The 20977-nt window shown below is 38.5% G+C and overlaps 1 protein-coding gene across 1 annotated transcript in view; it reads right to left on the bottom strand.

The window, feature by feature from the left end:
• LOC122790553 (von Willebrand factor A domain-containing protein 5A-like) overlaps positions 1–20977 on the bottom strand; it is a 384622-nt gene that overhangs the window by 65297 nt on the left and 298348 nt on the right. Inside the window, exons 7-8 of the mRNA XM_044058101.1 lie at positions 10915–11084; positions 8893–8981 (exon numbers count right to left, since the gene is read on the bottom strand). Of these exons, the coding sequence (XP_043914036.1) occupies positions 8893–8981; positions 10915–11084 (259 nt within the window). The remainder of the gene's footprint in view (positions 1–8892; positions 8982–10914; positions 11085–20977) is intronic.

The raw sequence follows: 20977 nt of genomic DNA on the forward strand, positions 1-20977 counted from the left end.
TGTAAGTTTGGACATATATGCCAGTTTCTGTGGAGGGGGAGGGGGCTGTGAAGCTGTTTATACCTTCCCTCAGGAGGTTGTAATCAGCTTTGGAGAAGTTTTTTTTTGCTTGACTCCCAGCTAGGAGGGGGTTGGGGGAGATGGTGACTTTGAAAGTGACTGCTTTGTGGTCGGATCTTACCAGGGATGATGACATTGTAGGGATGCTGCAGTGGTTACTCATGTTGGTTAATACCAAGTACAAAATATTTTCACCTCTTGTGAGGTGACTCAACTGGTCCAAGGCATTTGCATTGATGAAATCAAGGAATCTCTGGGCATTTGTGTTTTGGCATGAGTATTTCTTCCAATCTATGGTTGGATAGTTAAAGTCACTCAGGATCAGGGTAAAGGGTTGAATCTTGATAAATTCGAAAAGGCCCAGATAGGTGGAGTAGGCATCTTGAGTCAGAGTTGGAGTCCTGTAGCTAGCTATGATTTGAATAGGGGTCTTGTCAATTGTTAACTGCACCTGGAGTATTTCCTGTGCATAATTTTGTTTGACCAGCCTAGAGGTGTGCATGTCTTTTATGCATATTTCAACTCCACCTCCTTTTGTTTTGCTGCCCACAACTTGGGATCTGAATGAATGATAGGATGAGTAATTTGGTATGGCTGGGGTGCTCTCCACAGCTCTAAACCAGGTTTCTGTGACTGCACAAATGTCAGCTTCTTCCAGGGTTAAGAATGCTTGCAATGAGTGCAGTTTCATGTTTAGATACCTAGCGTTTAGCAGCATAATCTTTAATTTATGTTTTGATGAAATTTTCATGTTGGTAGTTTTGACCTCATGGCATTGCCTAAAAAAGGCACTATGGGGGAGGTAAGAGCCTTTGCCAGGAGCCTGAAGCCCAAGGCAGACAGATGCAGGCCATCTCTGGCAAAGCCTCATGGCTTGTCAATCATGTAATCCCAGGCTATCAGGTACTGGATCCCCTTTGAATGACACCAGAAACTAAGCCAGTTGTTAAAAAGTCAATAATTTTCTATTTGTATTGAGGCATCATTCTGGGTGATGGTAGAATGCTGCTTAAGGCTACAGACATACCTGCCTGGAACACATCCTCAGCGAGCTCGATCATGTCTCTCTTTATATAGTCCAGGGAGGTACATCTCAAGTCATTCACTCCAACATGGACTACAACGGAATCATAAATAGTACCTGTTGAGAGACTTGAGTGCATTGGTGATATGGCGGATTCTGGCACCTGACAAACAACTAACCATGACTTTCTTCTTATCCAGCCTGGTGAGGGGCACATCTGTGTGTCTCACAATGGGGTCTCCTATGACTAATATGTTGGGTTTATATTTAGGCCTTAGTGGCTGTGAGACACAGGTGTGTGGACTATGTGTGGTGTGGTGGGCAGTGGAGTTTGCGTACGTTTATGCCTCAGAGGTCTCTTTTCTTTGGGTATGGCTTGTTGAGGGCCTCCACATATGTGGGAGTGTGTTGTGTAGGTGTGGGTGATGTTTGAGGTGTAGTTTTCATGTTGCCAACCTTCTCAGTGCCAGATATATGGGTTTGTGGGGGGGGAGCAATGACACTAGGTGCTTGATATAACTGCATCTCTCTCAAATTGTGTTCCTAGGTGGTTAGTAGTACAGGGCTGTCCGTGTACATGGGGGAGTTACTCCACTGTCTCAGGATGCCCATATCAACCAGATTGGCAGGAGAAACTGTAGGAAACTGTCCATCCATTTTTTGTCAGAAACTGAAAGAGCTAAGAGGGTAAAGGGAGGAAGGTCTAGGAGTAGCACTACTAGATGATAACACCATACATCGTAGAAAAGGAAATATCCTGAGAAAAAGCAATCTGGACTTGTGAGCAAATGTGGATTTTTGCCCATTTAGTGTCCACATCTCAAGACTCTGCAATGCAGGCCTGAGATTTTAAATGGTTACCATAACAAATATATGGTGCTGGAAAATGAAAGTTTAGGAATGCATAAATAATTATTTGTATAATAAGTTTCCAATAAGGATTCTCTGAATTACAAGCTAAAATCCTTACAGTGAGTATTTACATTTTATAGCATAGGTATGGCCTGTAGTAACAGACATAAGAAACACCATTTTCTTTCAAAATATTATGGACAGTGCAGTGGTGCAGCGGTAGCATTGTTGCCTCACAGCAAGAAGTTCTCTGGTTCGATTCTCGGCTGGGGTGCCTTCTGTGCAGAGTCTGCGTGTCCTCCTTGCATTCATGTGGGTTTCCTCCCATGTTTGAAAGACATGCATCTGGAGTGTTTCTCCCTGGGCCTCCACTGAAAATTGGCTTCATTCCAAGTCGGAATTTCCTGGTTAACAAATGTTAAATACATAAAATTATGGACTCTGAATTTGACAATAAATAAATTATCATACTGAACCAAAAACAATGAAATCCACCAGTAAAGCAAACCATAAAAATAAATTCAAATAACCAAGAATGCTATTCAAAGCCACAATAAAAAAGCAATCATTGTGTAGTGAAGAAAATACTGAAAAAATAATGTTAAAAATATTCATGCTAAAGAATATAACAAGGTTAAGTTCTTTTGTCCCTTAACAACAATACTGGACTTCATCTGAACCAGAAAAACTAAAAAAACAGGATACTTAAATGCACATTCACATGCTAAGTAGACCACTGCATGACCCATATCCCACCCCCAGTTCATCATACCTGGACAATTATTACTTTTTCTAAGCTCAGCATCCAAATAATGGATATTTTCCTCGTTAACATGATATGTAAAACCAAAAAACAACTGTGGAGATCCCCATACATCAGAGAAAATGCAATATCCTGAGAAATGGCAATCTAGACCTATGTGTGAGTCTGGATTCTTGGCCATTTGGTCTCCACATCTCAGGACTTTGTAATGTGCAGCCTGAGATTTTAAATGGTTACCATAGAAATATATGACGCTGGAAAATAAACATTTAGGAACTCATACAGAATTATGTGTATAATTCTCAACTAATTTAGAGTTACAACTGGATCATTTTGAATAAGGATACTTTCATTTACAATATAAAAATCTTAAACTGAGCATTTACATTCATAGCCACAGGTATGTGCTGTAACAACAGATGTAAGAAACAGCATTTTCTTTTAAAATATATTTTCATGTTAGGCTATGGAAAAAAATATCCAGCATTCTTTAAAGTTTGGGAAATCACAGTTAAATATTTCTAATATTTCCTTCCTGACAGTTTTTTTTACATATGCTTTAATGAACATAAAAATTATTACAAATATCATTAATTTACTTAAGTTACTTGGACACGTATGCCAAACTGTAATTTTGTAATTTAGATATTATTACACATGCCTAATAACCCTTATTTGTTATGTAATTGTTTCCAGATTTGTATTGTATCATGACATGCCCAAATGATGTATAGAATGTCTACATTATATATGTTGCAATCATTATAATTTATTGGAAAGTTTGGAATTATGTAGTTTTTTTGGTTGATGTCATATATAATGTATAAAATCAAAAATGTAACAGTACAGTTTCTTAGGAGTTACACATTTTTATTTAGTTGGAATACGTTTGCCATATTAAGGAATTATTTATGTCAGAGTCCTATGCAAGCCATACTGAAGAACTATAATAACTAATAATATAATAATAATAAATATATCTGAATGATGTTGTAAGTATTATGAATAATTTTCTTTGAAGTTAGTGCAAGGTATAAAAGTGACAATTACTTTATTTTATATTCTTCTGAATTATCATAATAAAATATAGATTTTATGCTGTTCCATATTATATGTATCAGTGTTAGGTATGTATCATTTAGACAGTACCCTATCTGTGTGATAATCATTTGCAGATTTTACATTTTTAAAAATTAAGTCTCAAACAGTTTTATTTTGAAGTAATAGAAATTGTGAAAAATTCCAGCTAGTAAGATATTTGGATTTTTGTCAATATACTGAAACAAGATATAAACATTATCTAAATTTGTTTAGTTCATTAATTTGTGGAAGGATTTGTTCCAGATTTATAAATAAATACTGACATTTTAATACTGGCATTTTTAAAAAGGGAATAATCAACGGGTTACAACTGTATGTGTTCACGGCTTTGGTACATATATTTATCCACACAGGTAGGGTCTTCCTTGTTGATGGCTACAGCTTCGAGTATTCTGATTAGCATAATGATTGAAAAGAAAGTGCAAATGTCCAGTAGGTTGACACCTCTATGTTGTTTAGGTGTGATTACTTTTAATAAGAGACTTTTACAGATTTAGAAGACCAAATACATTTAGCCAATGATGAATGTATGATTTTAAACAGCTTAGACGGTATTAAGATGACAAGTAGAAATAATGTAATTTTTTTTGAAAATACATTAACTTTAATATATTAATTTTAATGTTTGCTACCTTCAGTGAAAAAGAGAATTTCATCTTTGCCACTTTGCTTAAATCAGCTTTGTCAGGTGGCAACATTTTGTTGTGTTATTTTAGTAATATAATGCTTCTCTTTGATGAAAGTTTATACTCAAATATTTTAAGCTAGCCTTTTATGATTATGCCCTGCAATTCATCTGGATTTATAGCAGGGAACTCTTTGCTTAGAGGAAATGGAATGAGTTTAATTTATACTTTAAAATTCTAGAGAAGTTATTTATTTGATACAGAAACTGTAAAGTTTTTCTTTTTTGATGTACAAACAGCAAGCTAAAACAGTACTGCAGTGTTATAACATGACGTCTGTTGTAGGCAGTGAAAAGGAGAAGAAGACATCTCCTCATAGCCAGATATTTTTATTTATGTGTTTATTTACCAGACTAGATTGTACAGCTGCTTTGCAGACCATTTTCAGTGAAACCAAGAAGAAATTTACAAAATACAATAAATTTAACAATAACACATAACTGAAGATTCATTCCAAATATACAAATGTGATTGTTTCAAAAGTGAAGTAAAGAAACATACATCAGTGTACATTAATAATTTGAGTATGGCACTGTATGGTAATATACACAGCTGACACAGATAATATGCAACAAGTGGAGGTCTGACTTTGGCTACATCCAAAGCATTAATATGGATATAAAGTACTGTCACTGTTGAAACGGAGAATTACAGTATAGAGAATATCAAAGTAACTAGTCCATGACAGGAGCAGCAACAGAATTTACTGAATAAACAAGCAAGTAAAATTGTCAGATCTTCTGAAGCAGAGCCCAGATAAACCCAAGCAAAAAGGACAGATGTGTCACTTAGAGTGTTCTGAAGTGGGTAAAAGTGAAATATTTTCTAGAAAATACATTATTTCACAGAGTCTCACTTCTTTGAAACGTGCTCCTCAGAAAGGTCTGGCATTTACAACTACATAAAATGTACAGATAAATATTTTAACTGATAAGAGAAGTACTACAGATCTCTGTAGCTATAATATTTTTTCAAAAGAATGTTTATACTCCTTTTCTTTTTTTTTTTGCAAAATAAGGCAGACTTGCACTGTAGTTATATACAAATGCATAGAACATTGTAATGCAGGGAAATAAAGAAAACTATGCAACATAGACATTTTTATTTTATTTAACATTTTTTGCCGGGAAAGTCTGACTCGGACAGAGCCTATTTTCAGCAGAGGCCAGGGGAAAAATGCTCCAGATGCATGTCTTTGGAATGTGGGAGGAAACCCATGTGAATGCAGGGAGGACATGCAGATTATGCACATAAAGTGCCCCAACCGAGAATTGAACCGAGAACCTCTTGCTATGAGGTGACAACATTAAGTGCTGTACCACAGCGCCGCCCATTTTTCAAATCAATGTACAAATAAAAAGATTATACACATTTTTAGAAAGTAAGGCCAGGTTCACGCTTACTATAGTAATGCAGGAAAGTAAGTTAGTCTTAAAACTTAGAATTAAGCTTTCTTTTAATAAAGTAGAAATTGTGGACTAAAAATATTACTTGATTTAGGAATCAGTACCTTCTAACCATACTTCCAATTTCCCATAGGATTGTCAATGGCCAATTTGCATGTCTAACATTCTTAGACAATTTGTTCTAAATGTTCGCAAAATTGAAAGGAAAAACCAAGCTTGTTTCTTACTATTACAAATAAGCATTGGTTACTGCTTCCTCTGTAAGTTATAAATGTGCAACAGCACAGGACCTTGAACGGCCTGAAAAACTAAGAATAACCCCCCCCCCCCCACACACACACACACACACAAGAATAGCACCTGTTCATATTTCTGACTTCAGATATTCTCCATGTAAAATACTTACAAACCTTTTCAAACTTCTCTGAATAAAGACAGAAAGATATATTACAAAGTATGAGCATACAATGTATTCACTATAACAAAGTAATTATTTCTCATAAGGTTTAACTTGTATGTGTCAGTGGTCTATATGTACCCATCTCTTAAGAAATTTTAGTTTTGTGGGGAATTAATTCCAATTAAGAAAAAAAGAAAAAAAAAAGAAAGGTTTAAATATAATCCTTTTGTAGTTGGTAAAGCGACAAAACAAAATACAAACTGAATGATGTGAAACATTCCTGTAAAACTTAAACAGCACACAAGCAAAGAGTCCATGGATAAATTCCTGTAATTTGCTCCTCTCTGAAGTATGGAAGTGTATCGGTAATCAGCAAAACAGTTTAAACCCTATTTAAAACAATGCAAGCATGGTAAATGAATAGCTAATTATGTGCAATATTTTACTTAAAGGTTGTTAAGCCACCAAATGTTCTACTTGTGCAGTGGTAGGACACCTGACTGCACTGTCAGCAACATAAGACTGACTCATAACTCAGAAACTGCTGCCAAGAAAAGAAGGAAGAAGTTACCATCTCCAGCTGCCCTTCCATACAAGCAAAGTATAAACTGTGCTGCATCCAGGGAACCCTCTAGTAAAGTTGGACAATGAGGTTCCTCACCCGCAGGTCGGGTCTATATCACATGTTCAAAGTTTTATAACTTTGAACATTAAAATATCGAATTTAAATGTTCAAAGTTATAAAACTTTGAACATATGTATAAAAAAAAAAAAGCAAACAAAACTAATGGCTGTAGAAATCTTCCCTTTACCGCACTATAGTGTGGTCTCGGAGTTGGTATCTTTTAAGAGTGGGCGTTGTGGGGGTTGCACACTAGTCAGATAAGGTCCGTTGTTTTTTTTTTTTATTATATGTTTGATGTTTGAAACTTCGAACATTTAAATTCGATTATTAAACATTCAAAGTTTTTAAACTTCGAACATATAATATAGACCCTGCAGGTCAACTGTGTCAATGTAAATGCTCAGGCATGTAGGTTTACACCAGTATGGTGAGATGCAGGCTTAGCATCAATGCACACAGCCATCATGGGAGTACAGCTATTTTTTTCTCCATCAAAGTTAGTGACTACCCAGCAAAAGACAAAATCCTCTCTTCAGCCACAGTGGAGATTTCTTCCCTGTTTGCCAGTGGTGTAGGCAAGGACCAAAAATATTAAAAAAATATAAGCTGTGAAATCATGAGCCAATAAGCATGTCACTTCAGGTACAAACCAGATCAAAGAACAAGATGGCGAATGTTAAATCTTCCTTTCTTATTTCCTAAGGTAATGTATCCAATACTCTAGTATCAGAAGATTTTTTTTTTAATTCCCATTCAGCAGTGCTGACTAGCTCTCATATGCAGAGCTTTCCATGCTGCCATCTAGAAAGCAAGAAGTAGGTAACTGCAAATATTTATCTCTCAGAAAGTAAGAAGTGATGGCTGATATCTTTCTAAGTTTAATCTCAGGCTCAGCTTCCTAGCTCTCAACCAGTCAGGGACAAATCTTAACAGAATCAGGGACACTTTTAAAATATTAGTACTATTACCTTGAGACATTGACAGAATAAATTAATGTGAATTAATATACATTTTCTGAAGTAAAAGAAGTAAATAACTCTAATTAGGGTCATTATTTATTAAGTGCAATTCACCATCTTTACTCCAAGAGTCACCAGTTTTGAGAGGGATTAAGAAGGACAGAGCTAAAATTGCAGTCAAAATCAGGGACATTCCTGAAAATCAAGGATAGTTGAGCGGTATAAGTGCAGCATGGCCAGCTGGGACTGCACGTTTTCCAAACTCCTTGTTTCTCATGGGTCTATATCACATAGTCGAAGTTTCAAAACTTCGACTATGTAAATATCAAACCCAAAAGCTTGAAAACTAAATACTCTGAACACTCGGAACAGCGATTTTTTTCCCTGGGAAAAAAAATCACTGTTCCGGTAGAAAACCAGAAACACACGAACACTAAATACTGTTTCTAAAGCCCCCCACACCCCCCAAGGTGGGGGGCTGTGCCACCCACACACACCCTACTTAAATATACCAACTCCGAGATCACACCACATTGGAAGAAATAGCAAAGCCACGGAACTGGCCCACCAAATTCTTTCCCTAGGAAAGAATTCGATGTTCCACGGCTTCATTATTTTTAGACTTCGAACATCACAGTTCGAAGTTTTGGCGTTCGGACATGTGAGCGTTTGGACTTATGATATACACTCATTTCTCATTACTATTGTCTGCAACATGTTGTGGGAGCAAACTCTATGTGTCATCCCTGAAAACATGCTTAATGAGCTTCTGCAGACGGTTCTGCTGTCTGGTACTGTCACTCAAGCATCTTTACATGACAGAAAATGGTAAATCACAGGAACTAGCCCCCTCCTCTGGTTGTGGTATATTCCTATGAAGGACAAGTTCAACTCCTTATTTTGGTTTCTTAGCAACTCACATAGCACCCAGTTGTTAGGATGGCGATGTATCAGGAAGTTATGTGCCCTAGCTAAAAAGATATCATTTGTAACAATCCTTTCTAACGCATACTTACGGAAAGAAAGACTTAAAATAGGAACCAAATCCATAGATGTTGAAATAGCAGCCAAGTGGCAGACTCTTCAAGAGAAAGAGTAAAGTTTCCTGTGAAAATATAAGAAATGAAAGATTAAAGGCTGGGCAATATAAAAGCTTATAAAACATGCAATAAGACCATCATATGCTTCTACTGCTAAGTAGGTAACAATCTATTCATATATTTGCTGGCATCTGAGGACAGTCTCTGTACTTTCTACTTCATGGTCCCAAGAACAAGACTCAGATTACTGCCATTATGGATAACATCTTAAAACATTGACAGTTTAAATGCCTCATTAATGAGGAAGAATAAATACATAAGTATATATATATATATATTAGTGTGTAAAAAGTTCTGCAGAGTAAGGATAAAGATCCCTAACTTACAATGCAGTATTCAGGGCAGCCTAGTGTATGCAAGCCAGGCAGGAGAAATATGTTTGGTTGAAAGAAATAAAAAGAGAATACAACCAAAGCCATGGTCATGTGTAACACTGAGAAGGCCAAAGTGAAATATGAGTAATCAGGGTGTTTGATTATTAAATAAGTAATAATGTAAAATTGGCTAAAATTTGATTGCCGCGGTGGTACGGCTGTAGCGTTGTTACCTCACAGCAAGAGGTTCTCCCATTCGATTCTTGGCTGGGCTTGGGAGTGTCTTCTGTGTGGAGTCTGCATGTCCTCCTCGCGGTTGGGTAGCATTCGAAAGACATGCATGCGTAAATGGGTGTATCTTCATTGAAGGTTGAGCGTCGAGCTGGCACCTTTGCGTTTCGTAAAAATCTACTGCCAATCATTAGCGGGCCGGAGATCTGCTGTGGCGACCCCTTACTGGGAAAAGCTGAAAGACAAATGACAACAACATTCCACTATATTGTATTCAAGAATAAATCTTGTGATTGTTCATTTAACTGGTAACTCTGCATTTAAATGTTAACTGGCACATATGTTATGTGGTCAACTGACAGCTTTGTTGAAAGTGTCGTGGAGAGGGTAAATATGTCAAATGTGCGAACTGTCACATGTAGCATTGGTCACTGTGATGTTACCAAAGGGAGGAGTACACTCTGCAGGTAAGGCTGTAAGTATGGTTACTTTTTTAACGTTAAAGCATTTGAATTTATTGTAAGAGTCATCATTAGGGGTTAAGCATGTTTGCGCAATTACATGTAAGCTAGTGTTAAATTAAAGGTTAGGTAAGGGGATAGACTGACTGTCAAGGGGATGTAGGCTTGGGAGATTGTGTGTGTGGTCACATGTGGGTTAGGGTAAGAATTATGTAAGGGGATAGACCGAGTGTTGAGTGTGTGTGTGTGTGTGTGTGTGTGTGTGTGTGTGTGTGTGTGTGTGTGAGCTTGTCTTGTGCAGTGATAGTATTACAGAAAGCGTTTTTCTGAGGAAAGGTGTAGTTTAAGGTTAGGAGTAGGATTAGGGTTTTCAAGTATTAGTAAGGTGGTGCAGAGAAGGTATTTTATAAATTATATGGTTAATTATAAGGCATTTCTCCTAAATCTCCCTTGTAAAAGGGCCTCCATTTCAGTGCAACAAACCTGGTGAATAAAAATTAATTAATGAATAGATGTTCATGATTATTACTGAGGTTGTACCAATTAGGATTACATTAGCCACTAACATCCTTGCAAATCTGGCAATGGGGATAGAAAGGGGCAGACAATATACCCCCCCCCCCAATAAGGGTGGTGTTACAAAGGCATACCACTACTTCCAGGACAGTAGCACTGGGACACTGCTAATTACTGGCAACTGGGAGGAACAAATAAAGCTTCTGTAAAAAAAAAAAAAAAAAAAAAAAAAGTTAAAAGTGCTAGATGGTTGATAATATGGTGGACAGGAAACAATAAATCTGTTCTTTCTCGCAAAAGCTCCTCTTACTGGTCAACTGCACTAGCGGTGACTAGATCATCTTCTATTCATAAGAAGCAACTGCAGCTCAGGCCTTCAGTACAGTCCAGGGATTCATTAAAGCTGGCCTTCTTACCTTAGCACTGCTGATCCGCTGTGGGGATTTTGACTCTTTACTCATTGGAGAACCCATACTACCAGAACGGTCAACAAGAAAGATGAATTCCCCCTTGTTGGACTGAGAAGTGTTTTCTGGGAAGCTTGGGCAGAAATTCAGCATCAGTACAGCATCTCCCATCAATGTGCCTTCAACAACAACAAAAAAAAAAAATAATAATAAAAGCACAAAAAGTGTACAAGTGAAACTTAAAAAAAAATTAATTTTCTTCACATTATGTTTTCAATGCAAAATGCAGCCACTTGTATACACATGCAATCGAAACTTAAAAGTAGTTTTCAGATCCTACATCTCAATAATGAAATAATTCTGACTGTGAATACTGTCATCAAACAAGCTGCATGCATTATATTCAACATAAATAATACATCATTGTGTAACAACGGTGCTACGATTAGCTCATCGTAACAAGTACTGAAAGTAAAGATACTACATATTAAAACAGAAAATCTGGGAAATTATGCAGATTTTTCTGTCCGGCAGTCACCAGTTGCAGTTTCAGTGAGCAAGCTTTACTTCTTTTTATCTAAGTGAAAAGTAATATATGCTTGTGCCCATCACAGCATTCATAGGTAGGTACTAGGCTATTGGCCCCAGGGCCTATATAAGCCTAGCCAAATGGTACCCTGGCTTTCGCCACCCAAGAAAATTATTTTCCTGTGCCACTATTGAACAGAGACACAGAAGTAATCCCCGGGGCGAATTTCCTATTTCCCATCCAATCATCAAGATTTTTTTGAAGAGTGCTAATGAAGAGCTTTGTTTGATATAGATAGGTAGTTTGTTCCAGAGTATGGGAAGTCTCTGAGACAGGAATCTATCCCTCCAGCAAGTTCTGTTTACTGTGGTGACAAGGTTTAGGTCCCCAGAGCGTGTAGCTCGGAGGGATTGGGATTTCTTTATGTGGAGCATGTCCAACAGCTCTGGGTTTGACATAGCTTTGTATTTTAGGCAGAGATCCCCTCTGAGTAGGCGATATGCTACGGAGTAAAGCTGGAGTTTTTTGAGACGGTCTGTGTAGGGCATCTGTTTGAGGCCGGTAATCATCTTTGTGAGGTATTTCTGTGGCCTTTCCAGTTGTTATAGATGTCTTGTGAGGTACATACCAAAAGGGGAGTTGTACTCTATAATGGGTCCAATGAGTGATGAGTAGAGGGGAGCAATGACCTCTTTTTACTTGGATGAGAAACCTATTGTGATGAGGTGTGCCACGTAGAAGGATTTTCTGACTACTGTGGCGATGTGATTATCAAAGGAGAGACTACTGTCCACCTGTGTCTCAAAGTCTCTTATCACACTTTTGGTGTTAAGTAAACTACCGCCTATGTGGTAGTTCATGGGTACAGAGTTTTTACCAAAGGGGATGACAATGCACTTTTTGGCATTGAGCTTGAGGCCATGGCATTGACACCAGGCATCTGTCTCAGTGAGACCCTTTTGTAGGATGTCCACATAGTTAGGAGTTTTGATTATGGCTCCTAGTTTGCAGTCATCTGCAAACTTTGTTAGCCAAAGACCTTCTGTGTTAGCCTGTACTTCAGAGAAGTAGATACCAAACAGGAGAGGACCTAGGACTGAACCCTGTGATACTCTACTTGTTACTGGTCTGAAGTTAGATTTAGAGTCTGGGTTCTGTCAGTTAGCCAGTTGGCAACCCATCTTGTGACATAGGGATTTATACTTAGTTTAGTGAGTTTGTCTATAATTCCAGAGTGGGGGATGGTGTCGAAAGCCTTGGCGAGATCTAGATAGGCTGTGTGAACCACCTTACCCTCATCTAAGGCTTTGGTGACCGCTTCAAAGAAGTCTATCAGGTTTAGGAGACATGATCTGCCTTTTACAAACCTGAACTGGGTAGGGTCCAGAATTTGGAGATTGCCAATGTCATTGTTTATAAGTTCCATGATGATACGCTCCATAGCCTTGCAGACCAGGCTTGTCAGGCTAATGAGGCGGTAGTTCCTGGGGTCCATGGTGGCTCCCCCTTTATGGAGTGGGATAATCGTTGCTGTGCACCATTCAGTGGGCACAAAGCCAGAGGTGAGGCTTAGGTACATGGTACTTAGGTGGGGTGCCAATTCATTCAGTAGTTCATGTAGAACGCAGCCTGGGATGTTGTCAGGTCCCATGGATGCTGTGTTCCTGGCTTTGGAGAGTATGTTTTTTACCTTTGCAGCCATTACTGGTACTTTGTATTCTAACGGTATAGAGATGGGCCCTTTAGTAGATGAGAGAGGGGTAAAGTCAGCACTGAACCTATCTGCCAGAATGTTGGCAATATCAGTTGGTTCTGTATATTTAGTGCCATTGTGCTGTAACTCAGAAAAGATGTGAGTGTTGCCATTGAGATTCTTGACATAGCTATAGAATGCTTTGTGGTTGTCTTTAGAATCAGTGGCAATTTTATTTTCATAACTAGCTCTGGAGGACTTTATGAGGGCTCTCAGCTTCTTAACGAAGATAATCACGGAGTTCTGCCAATCTTGGGATTTTTACACTTTTTTGCAACAGTTTCTTTCTTCCGTTGTAGAGTTTGTTTATAACAGGGGATCACTAGATTGGCTTCCTTTTTTTGGAGGATAGCATCTTGGTTCTGTTAGGGATTGCACGATCCATGCACTCATGTAAGTGCTTATAAAGTGCAACTGTATAGGATTCAGCAGTCGTACCAATATTGTCCATCAGCATGGGTGCCGTGAAGTTTGCCACTTCTGTCTTAAGAAGTGTGAAGTTGGCTTTGGAGAAATTGTTTTACAGTGGTTTCCCTAATGGGGGATGTGGGTGGGATGTGGATGTCTAGGCTGATTTGCTTGTGGCCAGATCTGACCAGTAAGGAACTGACCTCTGGTGTGGAACACCAGTTGCACATGTTGGCAATGACCAGGTCTAGGATATTGCTGCCCCCGGTGGGGGTGTGGATAAGTTGATCCAAGGCAGTGGAATTTATGAATTCCAGAAAACGCTGAGCACAAGAGTTGGTACATGAGTAGTTTTCCCAGTTAATGGTGGGGGTAGTTGAAATCGCCCATTATTAGGGTGTTAGGCTGTACCCTAATATTTTCCAGTGTATCAAGAAATGAGGAGTGGGAATCCTGGGGCATGGTGGGGGATCTATAGTAAGCTACAATTTGCATTGCAGTCTTGCCCAGAGTTAGTTGCACTTATCTCAGATAAATTATGCTGAGCAACTAGCCTGGAGGTGTGTATATCCTTAATGAATATGGACATGCCTCCACCTTTAGTACTTCGGTCCAGGTTAGGTGGCCGAAAGGTGTGGTATGAATTATAGCCTGGTAATGCAGGGTGCTCTCTGGAGCCTTAAACCAGGTCTCTGTCACTTAACAGATGTCGATGTTCTTCATTTTAAGGAGTGCATCGAGTGAGTGCAGTTTGAGGTTTAGACTTCTAGCATTAAGTAGCATTACCCTCAGATTTTGCTTGCTTGTACCTGTTACGGTGGTGAATTTGTCATCTGAATCTTGCCTAAAAAGGCACTATAGGGGTGGCAAGAGCCTTAGCCAGTGTCTAGAATCCCAAGGGCGACAGGTGCTGGCCATCTCTGGCAAAGCATTGTGGTTTGTCGATCATGTCATCCAAGGCAGACAGATACTGGATCCTCTTAGAATGATACCAGAAGCTTAGAAAATTGTTGAAGTCAGTCATTTTGTCCTTGTACTGTGGTATCATTCTGGGTGATGGCAGGATGCTACTCAGGGCTAGGGTTATACCTGCCTGGGCTACAAGATCAGAAAGCTCCTCCATGTCTCTTTTCATGTAGTCCAGGGAGGTACGTCTCAGGTCATTCACACCAACATGGACAATGACAAAGTCATATTTGTACTTGCTGTGCAGTGACCCGAGTGCATGCGTTATGTGGCAGATCCTGGCACCTGACAGGCAGCTGACAGTAACTTTCTCCTTGTTTAGCCTGGTGAGTGGAACATCAGTGTGCCTGACTATAGAATCACCTATGACTAGAGTGTTGGGTATGTTGTTATACCTTATGGGCTGTGGCTGAGTGGCACACTGAGTTTGTGGACTATGTGTCATTTGGGTTGTGTTGGGGGGGTGGAGGTTGCTTGCTTTTCTGCTTTGGAGGTCCCTGTTGCTTGGGTAAATTTTTTGATGTGATGTGTGTGGTGTGTTGCAAGTGTTTACCTTCTCCTCTTGACTGTCTAGTCCAATCTTGGGTGAAGAGAGCTTTGCTTCCAGTTTGGTTATATAAGTGCATCTCTCACAGGTTGTAGTGTTGGGTGGTAGGAGGAGAGGGTTGTCTGTGTACATGAGGCAACGGCTGCATTGCCCCAAGATGCCCAGATTCATCAGGTAGACAGGAGAAAACACCGGGAGCTGACCCTTAGACATGCCTGGATAGGTGCTTATTTATTAAGTACTAAAAACTGTTTTCCTCTAGACAAGTGAGGAAAGTTGAGTGCTGTAGTAATTTGTAGCTTATTTAGTGCTTACAATGAGTTCTGAACAAGTGCTGAGCTCAAAGAAACATATTTGAGTACTGAAACTAGAAAACTGGCTAGTTCTAAGAAACAAAATTAAGCTAGAAGGCTTCCCTCCAACACAGAAAGGCTTGGGGGCTCAGAAGCTTACAAATAGTCCTGGATACAGCAAATCTGTATCTGGACTAGACTTATAGGAAAGGCAGGAAACAAGTTTAGAAAAAAATTTTTTTTTTTGTTAAGTGGAAAGGGGAAAGGCGGAGCAGAAGCTAACTGGGTTGGCCTTCTCAAATGTTCTCCCAGGAATAGGTAGAATGAGGTAATGACACTAGACTGGGAGGAGTGTCCCAGATCAAATTTACAGTAGGGGCGGGCAAGTGCAAAGCCACCAAGTATAAAAACAGGATATCATTTCTGCTGTTTGTGTACAACTGCCATTTACAGTTATTGGCAGTCTTCAGATTTCCCCACTGTTACACGATTGTGGAGTTGGCATTTTTGGCGCATGAGGTGATTTTTCACTTTTTCCCACCATTGTTGGGTTTGGCACATTTTCTGCGTTTGCTGTTATTTACAAGTTATGTTTCTTCTGATTAAAGAAAATCAGTGAAATGTAAATAATTTAAGTGACTAGTGCAGGAACAGAAGTACATTTCAGACATTATTAACCCCATTTCATAAATCTACAGTTCATTTAAAATGATAATGTGTAGAAAAACAATCCTTAAATTCTCTTGGTATAGCACAAGGTTATAGATGTAATAATTATTGTCTCACTGAGTACAAACGACAATGGAAATCAGCATGTTCAACTAACATTGTAAAAAAAACCAGTCAAATCATTTGCAAACATACATTCTTATTTTTTAATAAGGAAGACTTGATACATCAGTTATAAGCTATACCACTCATAAACCCCTCAATGCCCAACATACAGGTACAACTTTACCTGTACTTCTGTCTTGTGATAACGCTAATGCCAGGCAACTAACATACCTTTCCAGGAGATGCCTGATCCGGAAGTCAACCACCAGATAACTGACTTCAAAATTATTTAGTATCTATAAATTCACAAAAGATGATCTTGTTCATTCTAAGGTAAAATGTTCAGTAAGGAAAGCAGACAGTTTTCCATCTCTGGATCTAAGTCATCTCTCTACACATCTCTTGTTTTGAGATTTACTCTCACATTAAATGTCAGAGATCTCTCTCTCAGTAATATCTTTTTTTGCTAAATGAACGTTACCTCTAATGTAACATGCCAAACTCTGATTTTTATAACATGTTGTAACCCTGTCTTTTACAGTTTCAGTCTCTCACAAACACATTCACATACATAAACACACACACACATTGTCAGTCTGTGGTGAGGTGTATTTGAGCTGCATTTTTTCTGCACTAGCATTTTTCAAGATTTCTTTTTTTAGCCAATTGAAAATACACAATGTACTTCCTTTCTAGGCATAAGTGGATATTTAAGCACTGCATTTTACTCCTGACAAAGTTTTGTACTAGCTTGAAAGCTCAAGAAATTTCAAAACCTATGCTGGTCCAATAAAAGCTATTATATCACATCTGTCCTGTGACAGTGGGTCCAGTGTCTTTGTGTTTTCTGTTAGTGGATCAAAATGGCATTTCTTTAATTTTTTTCTTAAGGTTTCTAACAGCATTCTCATTTTGAAATATGATATTGTCTGTGTCATATGCTTTAACCTGAAACAAAAAGCTATATCAAATATCTGAGTAAGGACCTCAGGTTATTTTAAGACTGAAGCCCTTAGCATGTTAATAAAATAGCAACTGTCTGCTGAAACATAAACTTTCACAATCATGAGGACAACTGATCAATCAGTATGCCTGTTATTACAGGGAACAAACTGAATATAGTGTGCCAACTGAGGTCCAGACTCTTCTTTACAGTCCTGCCCACCATCACCAACCAACTCCTCAGTCCCAACTTTATGAACTTTATCCAAAACTACCTGTGGATCAAAACCAGTCATCATCATCTGGAAAACATACCATAAGAAAAGGACACACCAGTTTTAATTTGAAAGTTCTTGCATGGTATTTCCTTACAACATCAAAAAATCCAGCTTGCTTCTTAATGGTCTGCTAAAAAAAATCACGGTTGATAAAAAAAACCTTTTCCATGTATATTGCACATCAGAAAAATAAATAAATAAATAAATACACTTGTTCTTTTTTTCAGACACCAGGTTTAAAACTGTCCTTTGTAGTTCTGGTTCTCCCATTAACCATTTCTCACAATAAAAAAATAATTTGGTATGGTTTCACCATCTTAAAACTTTTTGTCATGAAACCAGTCAAAGTTGCAAGTCTGCCTGTTATGCACATGAAAGCACTTCCTCAGGGCCTTGCCTACTGGTTCAACCAGATTAAACTCCGTGGTTGTTAATTTTTCCAAGTAAGTTCAGGAATTGGTGTTTGTTGTGAAGATGAAGTGTTATCAGCTCATTTTCAAGTCTATCTTCATATTTTAGCCTCTGCAGGCAGTCAATTTACCCATCATTTTTGATGTTTGCAGAGAACAATGTTGGCAAAAACGCTGTTGAACTTCAGCTAGAATAGTCCCTGCCAGTGTTCACGTATGCCTCTATGAAAAAATGTAAGGACCTACAAACCCTTTTGAACAAGATTTACAGATACAAGATCTTCTCTCCTAAAAACAAGCACCAGTGCGTCAAATGGCTTCCTATAAAATAGCAAATGACCTACTGCTCCTTCGCCCTGACCATACAACTCTTTACAGTGATTTAGTCCCTCCATTAGCCACACGCTAGCCATCACAGTTACATATTACTAGCTCTGTTCACAAGCCAATAGTGTCCAAGTACTGGCCAAACATAAAAACTCAGTCTCAGCCACTGGATCCTGGGCCTCTTTTCCCTAGGGATGTACACAATGCATCTATCTACAGTTTAGTGAAAAAAATTTTAAACTTTCTAGGAAACGGAACTACTTGTACATGTTTCAACCAACTCACTCCCAATAACACAAACTAACTTAACAAAACTGATAATACAAACTTTTCTTCTCTTCCCCTTTTTAACTAACTGCTGCATAAAGTTAAGGCACAATAAAACTAATCTTAACTTCAGCTGAAACCTTGCTCCATTAGAAGTATGTAAATGTGCAGTTCTTTTGCATCATTGCAGTTTCCTTTACATTCACCATATTGCTATTTTCTCAATTTTGGGCTTTATACCCTTCTTGTTTTCTCATTATTGTACTACTAAATTACTTTGTCCATATTTTGATGAAACTCCTAGGCTGTGGCTGAAATGGGTTTGCAGTGGATTAGGGCACTACTCTTGTCAATAAACATACAGAAATAAGTAAGTTTCCAAGAACAGCTCCATGGCCACATCACAGGGATCCACATCCGGAATTTTCACAACTCCTTTCTCAGCAAGCACTTCTATAGTCAAACAGTCTGCTAAAATTTCCATTGTTTCAGCATGTGTATAACACACTTTGCAAAAGTTTCCAATTTTTTCAATGTATGCTACACATATAATGAATGAGTTACACTTAAGAGCGCTTCTAACTGTCTCGGTGAAAATAAAGTTGTTTACTGTTTTCTGCAACTGTAGCAAGACCGTCCGGAGATGCTGTTCGCCTAAAAGTATTAAATTTCCCCTGATAATATTTTTTAAAAAAAAATTCTCTTGTACTCAGCATTCTCATCTGCATATTACAACTACTTGAAAGAAACTGGGTTAGGAGTGCATCCTGTTTACCTGTGGTTTTCTGTGGTCCCACGGTCAAATATTGCAGCACTCATGAAGAGTAGATAAAGTTGTCCTTACTTTTAGGTCACCTAGATAAAGATGAAATTCTATTTTGCTTTCTAAACAATTTGAGCAAATGATATATGCAACAGAGTATCAAGGTAAAGGGTTTAAATGCTTGTGGGACATGTATAAGTCTTCCATGAAACAGAAAGTGAATGCAGTCTAGTTTTGCCAGTTATGTAAACTGAACTAGCACCAATTGTGTTTGCTGGGGTATTAACATAAAGTGAGCTGGCATCCTGAGAAGTCAAGACAGAATTGCAGGTACAGCTATCACACTCACACAAACACACACACACACACACACACACACACACACACACCCCTACACTTTTATTTATTTATTTATTTATAAATGTATATGGCTGCGGTGGTGCAGCGGTTAGCACTGTCACCTCACAGCAAGAAGTTCTCCCATTCGATTCTCAGCTGGAGCGCCTTCTGTGTGGAGTCTGCATGTCCTCCCCGCAGTCGTATGACATTTAAAGACATGCAGGTAGATGCGTGTGTGAATGGGTGTGCCTTCTTTGAAGGTTGGGCATCGGGCTGGTAACTCGGCACCATAAAATCCACTGCCAATCATTAGCGGACCGGAGTTCCGCTGTAGCGACCCCTAACCGGAAAAAGCTGAAAGACTTTTTATTTATGTTTACCGCAGTAGTGCACTTATTAGTGACCAATTTCAGGATCACCCTGTTTTAAAAATAAAACATTTCACAAACAGAAAATAGTGCAGATTAGTTACATACAAAAACTGTACATCTACATTACAGTAAACATGCAGGGAATAATGCAGAATATTTACATTCACTTCTAAAGGTAGGTAATGTTCAATAAGAGAAGTGAAAAGAAGAAAGGGACAGCATGCTAGGTGATATATCCTGCGTTGAAGCAGAAGCATTTCTTTCGGAGTTACGTTCTAGATTTAGAGTAGGTGTTGATTTCCTTTAGGTCAATGGGGAGAGCTTGCTAAAGATTATTGCCTGAGAGGGAAAAACATGTGCAGTTTGGAGTTTGGTTCTAGCAGTGTGGCTTGTTAGCAGTGTTTCAACTTGTATTAGGAGTAAATATCTGGAGTTGGAGTTACTAGTAGAACTGGAAGCCTAAACACAGGTTAGACTTATTTTATGGATAGTCATTTGACTTTTTTCCTAGGGTGATACAGTGATGCCCACAAAAGTGTACATTTGTAATGAATTGGCAGATTTTCCAGAGTGTAGTGGTGTTTTTCTTGCCAGCAGATGTGACTATGGGTAGTCTATATTCTAGCTGAGAGAGGAGACCTCCTTTGCCAGTGGCTGTTCTAGCTGGTTGAGATAAAAAAGGAGAGATCTTTTTGGTCAAAAGAGAAGTGGATTTATTTTTGCTATCACTCTATGCTGAAATGGAAGTTTAAAGACCAGTCAGGCCATAATCATAGGTATTTGAAGGTGGAGGTTGTTTCTGGGTAATGGCTGTTTAAGTCAAAGATAGTTACAGAGGCAGGCATTTGGTGAATTTTGTGTGGAGCTACAAAAAGTTTTGGCCTTGGAGGAGTTGAGAAGTAGTTTATGAGCTAGTAGTAGAGATCATATACGTTTGACTGGATTTGAGATTAAATGATGGTGTGACAGTGACTTCATTAGTAAATGAATGTGTCACCTATATACAGCATGAGTGGAAAATTGAAGAGGTCACGAGGAAGTTTGTTAATGAATATGGAGAAGAGGATGGGAGCAACAATGGATCCTTGGGATACACCTTTGACAA

Source organism: Protopterus annectens, chromosome 16.part0, assembly GCF_019279795.1.
Source record: "Protopterus annectens isolate FY-2018-M chromosome 16.part0, PAN1.0, whole genome shotgun sequence".
Lineage (NCBI taxonomy): Eukaryota > Metazoa > Chordata > Ceratodontiformes > Protopteridae > Protopterus > Protopterus annectens.